The sequence below is a fragment of the Thunnus thynnus genome, chromosome 10, assembly GCF_963924715.1.
Source record: "Thunnus thynnus chromosome 10, fThuThy2.1, whole genome shotgun sequence".
In the NCBI taxonomy this organism is placed as follows: domain Eukaryota; kingdom Metazoa; phylum Chordata; class Actinopteri; order Scombriformes; family Scombridae; genus Thunnus; species Thunnus thynnus.
In genome coordinates, this window is record NC_089526.1 from 24,006,227 (window position 1) to 24,017,891 (window position 11,665).

Below are 11,665 nucleotides of genomic sequence, written 5' to 3' on the forward strand. Positions count from 1 at the left end.
TGGGGCCTGAAATCTGCCATCTATTCCCTCACGGAGCTTCTTTATAGTAATCAGTAGTGGACCTGGACTACCACTTCCACTTGAATAGTAGAATACAAGACGTATTTGTATTTTTCCAAAAGTATTGGTGAATGTTTGCATTTCTACAGAATGGGAGGATGAAGGCCTTTTTTCTCCAGTACTGTGGAATCACACTCACAAATACCACCATAACCATTTGAGTTTTGGCACCATTATATTGGGGATATAATGTATAAAATGTAAATGATTGCCTTACACTACACATTGCCAAAAGTCAGAATATGGTTTCTTTAACATCTTCATAACCAGTTTAATAAAGACCAGTGTAAAATAACACTATAAATGAGTAAATATCCAGTTACCAAGTACTTAAAACACTTTATTTCAAATCTTTACAGATGTATCACAACTAGAACTTACCCGAAGACTAAAAAGGTGGGATACTGAACTTAACTGTAACAAGTACATTGCCTAGTTAGATAATGCAAAAAGGTGAACAAGCATAAACGTAAGGTACAAAAGAAAAATATTACATGAAACTTAACTGATAAACTGCCTGAATTATACATCTGAAACATGATATTTAATGCCAGGTGAGATTTACCAATTTTTTGACTGATTAACCTTTTTGTTTATCAAGTGCAACACAGAGGAGGTGGGAGAGGTTACACTTCTGAGCAATAAAACAGTACCTTTCCATAACATGTACAGAGTCAATACGGGATTCCATGTGAAAATACAGGGCAATCTGCAATATTTTGTGAGTGGGGCAATGGTACAAAATTTATGGAATGAGAAGACAATGGAAATTTAACTTACAAAACAAAAAAGGAAACAAAATGAAGCAAAGCTTACAAATTGGTGACTGAAAAATGTTGCTTTATAAATATAATTGTTTAACATTCTTCCTCTCTCCATTTGAACCAAATGAATACTGCATGATTCCATCTGTATTACAGTAAAATGCTTTTTTTTTAAAAGTTTCCGACCCATTCCCCATTAATCCCACCCCTTCCCCAGAGAAAAAAAATGGGCTGACAGGAAAACACAAAATAAAAAGGCAAAAAGTCGAGTAATTAAAAAAGTTTGTCTGTTGCAAGCAGAGTGTTTGTCTGTTCTTCCAATGTCTAAATAAGGTGGAATCTTGGTCCAGCAGTGGCGATGATGTCGCTGTAGGGCTCAGTCTGGGTGACCTCGATGGCTTGCTGCTTCTTGAGGACCAGGAAACTGTAAAACTTGGCAGCTGCCTGCTTCCTGTTGTTGTTCCGGCACAAGTCAAGCAGGCTGACTGAGTCTGCTCCAGTCTTAGCCATGACGCGCTGTGGGAAGAAAAGCTCAAATCGTCAGTTTAAGTACTTTTTTGACCCAAGGTGAGCAATTAAATACATGTAAATGATACGAATTTCCCCTACCTTTTATCAAGAGGGAAATATATTATATTATATTATACACACACACACACACACACACACACACACACACACACTAGGCCAGGTAGCTGGGTTCCCCTAGAAGATGCTTTTCCAGTTTAAACCTATACAGACCTATTTTGTACATGGCAGATGAATGAAAGGAATATAGCTTGTGAAATCTGCACACAAAATTTTACTAACAAATACTATGAAACAACTGTTTCCATGTACTTGAAATCTGTTTTCAAAAAAAAAAAATTGAACATGGCAACAGTATTTTTGTACCTGCAGACCGTGCAGCATCTGCTGGGTTCTCTTGTTCCATCTCTTCTCCTCCTGGTCCTGGTCTCCAGCCTGGCCATCCTCTTCCTGAAAACATTCAGTCATGAGCATCAACTGACCAAGACTCACACAACAATACAATCACATCTCTCTACAGAAAGACATTTCCTTCAGGGTATTCCCATACATTAATTTATTCATATAATTAATTTTTTTAAAATCATAATCTAATTCGGGGGAACACTGTCCTTTGAGTTACTAAATAGCTAACAAGAATTGCCATGTGATATTCTGCTGTTTGATTTTCTTTTGCTGCGTGTTTTCTCCTGTATCACTTTTGTGTTTAAACAAACTGATGGAAACAAGGCATCACTATTACATGACTGCTACTACATATAAAATGACAACATTAAAAGTTGGGAAGAAAACTTTTTCCACAATATAGTTAACTTTTCAGTGTCATAGAAAAAGCAGTTATTTGTCCCCACCTCTTCTTCATCACTCTCATCCTTCTTATCTTTGCTCTTTTCACCAAGCAGGTCAAGTTCAGGAACAAGCTGGGTGAGGTTGATGCTCTCCTCTGGGGGCAGATCCACCTGAGGCATGTCTAACCTCTGAGACAAGACTGAGCGGTCAGCCACCTGTTGTGGCTGCTGCTCTAAGGGAGCCATCTGAAAGAGAAAACATGATCATGAAGGCCATGTCAAGATTCAGTACATAATTTATAACTGTTTAGAATAAAGTCATTTAGTATCCTGTTTTCACATCAGATGAGACCAACATGTTTATCTGCTAGAAATTAAACATTATATGTTACGGCTCTGCCACTGAAGCATAAATCAAATACCATTAAATGCCTTTCAATGTGCTTTGACAAAAGAAAAGCCGAGATAAAAAACTTGGGTGTCAAGTACTCACAGGAAGGGTGCTGTCTTTGTCGAGGGTCTTGCGTTTGACACCGCGGGGAGTGGAGGGAGGAGGCATGACTGTCTCATCCAGGGTCGTCCTACTGCCTTCCATTGCAGAGGCTGCCAGCATACTGGGCTCCTCCATGATAGTCTGGTCTGAGGGACAGATCAGGGAGATTGTTAATAGAATGTAAAAGGAAATGCGAAGGCGGACACAGATTTATTCGCAAACTGATGGTCTCTCAGTTAGAACGTCTGCCATTAGTTTCTTTCTCTCATACACAACTGATGACTGGGATCACCGGGATATGACCTCTTCTCACATCCTACTGCATGACTTACCAATAACATCTCTGTGCTGACTCATGACCTCCTCTCTAGGCACCTCTGGGTTCTCAAGCTCTTTGAGGAACTCATCCAGACTGTCTGCTTCACCACCCTTTCTCCTCTTCCTCAGCTCATCTGGCACCAGAGGCGTCAGGCAGCGTGTGAACATCTGGGAGAAATAAGCGTGAGAGTTAACAGTTAAATTTAGAGAGAAGTTTGAAAAAAAACTTTATGCCCAGCCTGTGATTCAATAAAAATGTTAAGGACTGATGCAAGACAAAAGGAAAAGAGGTCTGTTAAATTATGCATCGACACACTTTTCATTCAGTATTCTGGAGGGGTACATGTAGGTGTGAAAGGATAGGGAAAGAGACAGACAAAACCAGTCATTTCCTTCACCTCTTCTTCCTTCAATGTTCTCATTTTAAATCCTACAACCTGAAGTGAATGTCAATGAAAGATACAATATTATAAGTCTTCTCTCTCCCACTATCATTCACCAGTATCTGAGTCTGACCTTCTTTGAGAATCAGACCTCTAGAGGGGCTTGTTTATTACTATTCTCCAAGCTGTAACATTGCATGTAAGTGATTTCAGACACACAGCCGACAGTTTTAGAGTGGATGTGTGCATGTTTTCCCACAAATACATGCACAAATATTCTATCAAGCATTTGTCACCTTGAGCAGCCTGGCATTCCAGAGGGGCTGAGCAGGAAGAGAGAAGAGTTTCTCCACTCCTCCAGTCTCCTTCCACATCATAAGCTTCTTCGTGGGAGGGGCAAGGTCCAGAGTGGTGACAATGTCTGAGTAATCGGAGAGCTGGGCCCTGATGGTCTTACTGTCCAACTCCTTCACACTGTCCACAATCAACTTCCTCTTACGCTTCGCCTTGGTCTCTTTCACTAGGGATGAGTTAAATAAAAACAATCAAAAAACAAACAAAAAAACACAACTAGATTATTGTCACCATCATTAAAAAAGGTAAGGTTTCAGCTAATATGCTTTAGTCATAAAACAGTGTTAAGCTTAAGGGCTCTGTAGGCAAATTTTATATCAATGCTATGTTGGTCCAATTCTTATGGTAAAAAATTGCTTAATACAGCTCCATGAAATGAGCACACTTCCTTTTAAATGAACAAACTACACAAGACAAAGACAGAAGACTAAATCCCTAGCTGAGATACTGACCTACAAAAACAAGAAAAATAATTAAAAAAAAAAAAAAAATTAAATACAGAATTTTATTTGAAATGGGAAAAAAATGTTTTGAGTAAAGCCTTGCATCTCTACTGAAAGGTGAGGGAGAATCTTACCAGTGATGTCGATGGGCTCCAGGGCAAAGGCCTCCTCCTCGTTGTGAACCAGTGTGGTCTGTTCTGTCTGGTCAGCCATAGCTGGCAGTGGCTCTGCTGGGCCAGAGTCTGGGCTGTCTGGACCCGCTAGACACACAAATTGCAAAAATTGAATTGTAGTGCTCCTTAAATAGACACAATGTGCACTCCACCCGTAATGGCACACGACTGAGCAGGTTTTCCAGGTCATCTCTGCAATGTGTACTCAATTAAACAAGTAGCTGAGACTGTTCTTCACATGAGTTTGGGTACAAGAAAAAAACTGAATTTACTGTTTCATCTCTTTTGTATTTAGGAAAAACAACTTAGCTTTACTTACGTGACTGGAGGTTGTCAAAGTCATCCTCGTCATCTCCATGATCTGGAGGCATCATGACACTCTCTGTGATGGCTGGAGGGTCGTCAAAAATACCACCTCCATCTTCAGAGCTCAACAGCTTATCAACTGAAAAATCATAAAGTCATTTAAAATCAACCATCATTCCTCATTATGTATCAAATATCTCACAGAACAGCTACTATAGTTGTTCCATATAGTCTACAATCAGATTCTATAAAGACATCTTAAACTGCTCACCCAGCATTCCCCCATCACTATTGCCCATGGAGCCGTCCCCAAAGTCATCATACTCCATGTGGTTGGACTTATCAGGGAGATTAGCTGGACCAGGCTCAGCCTCTAGCAAAAGGTTGGAGGCTGTGGCTCCATGCATGATATCCTCCTCAAACGTGCTGGCATCACGCATCATCTCTCGGTCATCCATACCGAAGTCAGCTGAAGAGTACAAAGAGTTATTATTAAACATGAAGAGGATGTCTTTTTTCCTTTTGTATAACAATTATGTTATTGTGTTAATCTGAATTTAACGTTATATCTAAAATGATTCTGCACTTTCACACACTCATGTTGAAATTTACCTTGATATAGAAATGGTTTTATCAACTCATGCATATGTAGTGGGTGGTGTAAGTGTACACATCAGTACATTAGTTGTCGTACCAAAGTCATTGTCCTGCAAGAGGCTGAGGTTGCCAACATCTTCCCTCATGGTGATCTCTTCTACTCTGCTCTGGTTCAGGGTGAACTGCTGGGCCACATCGATATCACTGTGTGAAGAACACAAAAAAAGACAGCATAGTTGGGTACAATGGTATAAACTGAATCACACGCCATACCAGTGTAAGAAGAAAGAGTCTCACCCTACAGACCAACATGAAGAGACAAAATGAGATCAGTAGATGTAATGAACTTACTCCAGATCAGGAAGTGGCTGGTCAAAATCATGGAACTCCTCAGGTAAGGTGATGGCATTGTAGGCTGCCTCTCTGTTTTCCTCAGGCAAATCCACCACACCTGAATACAGATACAAGTAGCACTGTTATACCACTGAATTGTACTCCATGGTTCTATGCCTCAAACAACCATATCAAGTCAGTGCCACTGCAAAATTTAAGAAAATTGTTGAATCCCTACATCACATGTAACACAGCTGGCTAAAAATGGAAAAACCACCACAGCATTTACATATTCAGTTTTTCTATTCTGCTCTCAGCCTGCTCTCAACTGTTTCAGTACAGAAAAACGTACAAACTTCTTTCTTGAAATGAAAAAATTCTGAAAAAAACTTGACAATACGTGTTTTTATTAATGAAGGAAATATCTCCTTACCTGGCCTAAAAGCCATTTTGATCTTGATAAAGGCTTCATTACAGTCAGCAAGCAGGTACTTGGCCTTCCTGTGGTAGATTCTCACCACCCCAAGGAGCAGGTGGCCTGACGTACGCAATGCCATCTTCACCTAAGAGAAAAAAAAAAAGAGAGAGAAATACCAAGAAACTTTAAGTTTAAGATATATTTTCATTGTAACTGTTGTCAGTGCAAACTAACATTATACAGCAACAAAGTTCTTTGAATCAGAGCGAGACACAATAAAAATAAACCAGTTTTAAATAAACACAAATACTGTGTTAAACTGTGAAAGCTGCAAGCCAAAATTCTGTTGTGTTTCTGTTCATCAACCCTGCTTCAGTTGTTGGTAGAAAACATTTTTAATATTCCTGTTTTTATTTATTGAGAGGTAACGATAACGGCGGGGGAGACAAGCCTGCAAAGAGAACACAGCATTATACAGCAACAACGTACTTTAGACCATCATAACCAGAATGCAGAAACTACAGTTTTGTGTTGTTACCTTGGGTGAGATGATGCTCTCCACACTGCTCTCTAAGTTGCATTCGAACACATGGGCCTTGGTCAGCTTCTTGTCCCAATGGGCCGCTAGCCAGATCTTGGCCAGCGGCCCACGTTTGCTGAGGACAAAGTGGGCGTAGAACATTGCCCTGGTTCCCCTGGCTCACACTCACACTGGGGTAGGTTCACCTGGGAAACATAATTAATCATAATTAATCAATTTACAGTTGAGATCAATCATTTACATGCAGTTTTAAGGGACATGTATACTATGGCAAAAAAAAAAAAAAAAAAACATTCACAAATTTGGTTTCTTTAAAAAATACATTGTTTCATCAGAAAATATAAAATATACAAAACAAAACAAAATACAATGGGGTGAAAAATATACAAACAGTCCAGCAAGTATTTGTTTGCATGTTCTTTAGCCCTTTTCACAAACGAGCCTCTGACAGAATTGGTGGAGTTCAAACAAATTTCAGTTTTCTTACATGTATCCTCAGGGCGGACCTCATATTTTCAATAAGGCTGAGTTCAAAACTTTGGGATGGCCATTCCAAAATCTTAATTTTAGCTAAATTTAGACTAAGATTTAAATTTCTAGCTGATGGGTTGGTGTTGTCCTGGGGTAATCTTCATCATTTTGACCACTTTCCACAATCTACTGGGATCAAAGTAGCCCCAGAGCACATTAGTTCCACCACCACGCTTGACAGAAAGTACAGTGTTCTTACAGTTTTTTGCCCCACTTGATCAGCACTAACTTGACTCACACTTTGGAGAAGGGACTTCTTTCTTGCATGGCAATCTCTCAGCCCTTGTCAAAGTGAAACTTGCTTGACTGAAGATGGTGACACCTGTGTTCCAGTAACCTATAAAATCTTGGCCAACCTGTCTTTTGTTGGTTTTTTTGGTGGGGGTGACTCTTAGATTACATCTGATCACCTGGACCAATTCTCTCTCAGCAGAGAGTGACAGTTTGGGTTTTATTACAGACCTTGGCAAAGAAACCACTGTTGCTGGTACTCTGTACTTAAAGCAATTGATTGCACTGATGATCTTGGGATTTCAAGTTGCTTTGAGATGGCCCCAAGACACTCCTGACTTGTGTTAATCTATTATTCGATTTCTCAGTTCAGTACTGATCTCCTTGGACTTAACCATAAAGTTTGTAACTCAATCTAATGTATGCAGTCAAGCAAGCCATATTTATAAAAGGCAACAGGGAAGTTACCAACTGTAATCAATCACAATCACTGACAAGAAGCAATGTCAAATAACATTTTAGAACTTTCTGTGCCACCAGTTAGGGCTGAACAACTAATCTGAATTTTATCAAAATCATAATATGGCCTACTACAATTTTCAAATCACAGGAGGCAAAATATTTGTTAAAGGCGAAGTGTGTGTCAAAATACTGTTTTAAATTAAATATTGTTATGCTGCAGAGATGTCCTCGCCTACACATAATATGCTATAGACTTAAGAAAACATCCTCATTTGGTACAGATCCCTGCAGAAATCACATTATGATCATTTTAATGTTTTTCAATCAATAATGATGTAAAAGTTACCATTCCCTCTAATATCACAAATCATATCAATCAACATAAAAAATAATCGTTTTTTTTTTTCAAAATCGATCAGCCCTACCACCAGTATTTATAATATACAGTATGTACGTTTGACACAACCTTAATTCATCATATTTTCAGAAGAGACAACAAATAAAGAAACCAAATTTGTTTTTTTATGATCCAGAATTAAAGACAAACACAAGCAGAACAGTATCATCTCTTTACCATGGCAGCCTTCCTACACAGATTATCTAGTTTTAAATGCATTTTCATAAAAGCAGCAAGTAACGTCGTGTTTGAAAAACAATCTTGATCTTCAGCAATACCATCTTTCATATCTCTGACTATCAAGAATTGGTTTTAACTTGATTGCTGCAAAAATCAATGCTCTGTATTGATAACAATATAATATTTTCTACTTAAGATGTGTAAGAGACAACAACAATCTTGGCCGAATATCCTGTTAAAAATGCCATTGTTCAGTTAACTGTTACAGTAATCCTGTGGTGAACCTCGCTGGTCCAACATGGCCTGTAATAACCAGGCTATGACATGTTATTGTTGTTATTGTTAAGATAGTTTTTTTTTAAATCCATATATTCTTGGCTGATGAACGAAGCCCAAATAATAAGGTCGCACATGCCTGAACATATCCAAAAGGGCTACACATTGTTGTTAGAGATCTTTTTGGTCTTTTTAGCAAGTTCGCCAAAAACGAAAGATGAGGAACGTTAATCCCCAATTATGCGGATTGTTTTTTATAGCTGATAAATTCGTTTTTTAGTGACATTAGCCTGCAAATTATTCGACAAAATTAACTCTCTTAAAAACTTTTTTTTGTTAATACGCTGGCGTTAGCTAACCTAAAAGCTCCCTTGAAGCACTTCCTTTGCCTTTTATTACGTTAAATTTAATTAACTTCAACCGTTGCTCATCGTTAGTAAGACACGGGCACTAAACACGACATTAGTAAAAGTAACATTTTATCAAAACAAGCGCCGACTTCATTCAAGTTCCGCCTATTTCCCAGTCAGCAGGGCAAACACTGGAAATGCACATGTCTGCTTAACGTAACGTTTTAACGTGTTTCTTGCTTCAATCAATTAAAAACGTTGAAATTTCACAGATATATACAAGTAAGTTAAAGTGAAATTACATAGTTACCTGCGTCTAATACAGAGTAATATTAAAAGCGCCAACGGGTTGGTAAACGCCAGTAAATAGTCGGCGCCATCAAGTGGGATGAACTAAATTAGCCGCCAGCTAGCGTTAACTACAAAAGGAGCAATGAAATCGTGTGAAGCACAAACGTCTACTACGTTACCGAATTAACTTCACGCTACTTCAAAGTAAAATTATACATTCTTGAAAACGGTGGACAGAAATACAGTTCGACCATGAAAAAGAAAGTAACTAAAGCATACAAAAACAAGGCGCCCGTCAAACCTGCTCATACTTTTTTCCCTCTAGCAGCACAACTGTGTTGTTAGCTGGCGGCTAACGGCTGCTTGTACTGTGAAGGCCGCGGCAAATAAACACTAACGTGCATGCTCACTTCATCCTGTAAAATACACCAAACAACGCGCACATAATTCCACTGCAAACCTCACTTACCGGTAGTTTCCCCTTTTTAGACTGAAATTCCAATAATTATGTTATTTCTCCCAGCGAGCTCTCCCCTGCTGTACTCATTAAGACAGCCAAGATGGCGCCAGTCGCCTTCCTCCCGCTCACCGCTGTCCTTTTAAAATCGGCAGGATGTTTACAGTCAAAAATGGCGGAGGAGGAGTCTGCTGACACTGACAGACAGCCCGCTGTGAGCTGCGAGAGGCGACTGGGGGCGCTGTGGCACAGTGCTCACCACAGACACGAAGGCGCCCCACTCATAAATCAGTAGATTTGGTTTTACTGCATTATTGTGAATTTAATAATATTATTATTTAGTATGTGTTGTCTATATTATTTTTTTATATGTTGTATATGTATGTTCATATAGCCTAACATATATTTATAATGTGTGTTTATATTATGTGTCTTACAACCTCTGTTTACACTTTCTTAAAATTAAAATTTGCTTTGTTTAGGCTACATTTTAATTTAAGTTATTATTAAGCATGCCTCTATGTGTGTGTGTGTGTGTGTGTGTGTGCCAGGCATTCCTCATGTTGTGGGGACATAAATCTTTTTACATGTTGTAGGGACTCGCCTCCCTAATGGGGACAAAAAGCAAGTCCCCTCAACGTAAATCATTAATTTTGGGGTGAAGTTGTTTTAAAGTAAAGGTCAGTTTAGGGTTATGTTAAGGTTTGGGTAAGGGTTAGGGTTAGGCATGTGGTGGTTAGGATAAGTCTCCAGGAAATACATGTATATGTGTGAGAAAGAATGAGGTTAGCTGATATCCAATGCAGTGAAGCCATAAAAGTGTATGTTTTTTATGGGGTATGTTTGTCTGACTATTCTACTCTCATCCCCAATTGTCCCATCTGGTTTCTAATCTTTTGAAAACAACAGAATCCATGTGACATCAGTTGTGATCCACGCCTATTGTGAATCATGTCCCCGTACATCACCAGGGTAGCCTAAAACCAACTGGGGTCTCCCAATAGGCCTTTTTTACAGCAGACGTTTTGACACGTCATAGCAGGAAATGCACTGGTGTAATTAATAACACTGATTATTAAGCCCAATTAATACCATTGTGTCCCAGTTCTGGGTATCTCATATTGCGCATGCTGTCTTGATTGGCACAGTTTATAGAGGAACACTCCAATGGGACGGAGCCATCTTTAACATTATTGGATACACCTGTGCTTTCTGGCTGTGATAAGTCAAAATGTCTGCTGTGGGAAAAGGCCAACAACAGCCTACCAAACAAATTCAACCCTTTAAGAAAAAAACAACTCAATATAACCGGGAAGTGAACATCCATGCAGGCAACAAAACCAATTCCCAAACAGTATATTAGATACAGAGATGAGGAGAAACATGCCTGGCAGAAAGACTTTCTCATCTACAATCAAATTGCAAAATTGGTATGCAGTAAAGCGGATTTGTCTCATAGGCTACAGCATCTGTTGCACTGGAACTGCTGCCAGTTGAGCATGTTTATGATTTACCAGCAGCAGGGCTTTGTGTCACTGTTTTGGGGGAGGTGGGGCTGTTAGATAACCGACATAGCACTCACATATCATTAAAGTAATGATAAGTTTTGTTTTTATGATGAGAATGGTTTGAGAATTGATTCATCAACATTTATTACATCATATTCAATGAACATCAATGCATAACTGGATATTTGTGGCGTTGATGCAGATGGAAAACAAGGTAAAGTCACATGATAATAACACTTGCAGTAAGCATTCATTCCATTTAAGAGAAGTAATTCCCTAAATGTGATCCAAATCAGTCAGATCATATTTCTCACACGTATTTCATAATTGCACAGCCTCATTGCAAGACTAATAAATTATTGATCTAGGTCAAATTACTGAATGAAATTTCACAATTGAAAGCTAACAGATGTAAGAGAGACATTAATGAATTTAAAATGGTGTTAAAACTAGAAGGAGACTTTCAACGTGTTGCATCATTAA

At 38.9% G+C, this 11,665-nt stretch overlaps 1 protein-coding gene across 1 annotated transcript; it reads right to left on the reverse strand.

Moving 5' to 3' along the window:
• Nucleotides 1–379: 379 nt before the first annotated feature.
• LOC137191783 (double-strand-break repair protein rad21 homolog A-like) lies at nt 380–9,843 on the reverse strand. Its single transcript, XM_067602171.1, has 14 exons — nt 9,687–9,843; nt 6,497–6,684; nt 5,974–6,103; nt 5,559–5,658; nt 5,305–5,411; nt 4,882–5,079; nt 4,624–4,749; nt 4,266–4,391; nt 3,631–3,854; nt 2,966–3,119; nt 2,634–2,779; nt 2,204–2,386; nt 1,719–1,802; nt 380–1,340 (listed from the first exon to the last, which is right to left on the reverse strand). Exons 2-14 carry the CDS (start codon nt 6,638–6,640, stop codon nt 1,149–1,151), a joined length of 1,914 nt encoding a protein of 637 aa, XP_067458272.1. The 5' UTR covers nt 6,641–6,684; nt 9,687–9,843; the 3' UTR covers nt 380–1,148.
• Between the last annotated feature and the right edge of the window lie 1,822 nt (nt 9,844–11,665).

Excerpts from the sequence above, each read along its gene's own strand:
- LOC137191783 (XM_067602171.1), bottom strand. The coding sequence starts at position 6,640 with ATGTTCTACGCCCACTTTGTCCTCAGCAAACGTGGGCCGCTGGCCAAG. Across the intron at positions 5,080-5,304 it reads CTTGCAGGACAATGACTTTG|CTGACTTCGGTATGGATGAC; the intron begins GTACGACAACTA and ends TGTACTCTTCAG. Across the intron at positions 3,855-4,265 it reads GGAGCCCATCGACATCACTG|TGAAAGAGACCAAGGCGAAG; the intron begins GTAAGATTCTCC and ends ACTCATCCCTAG.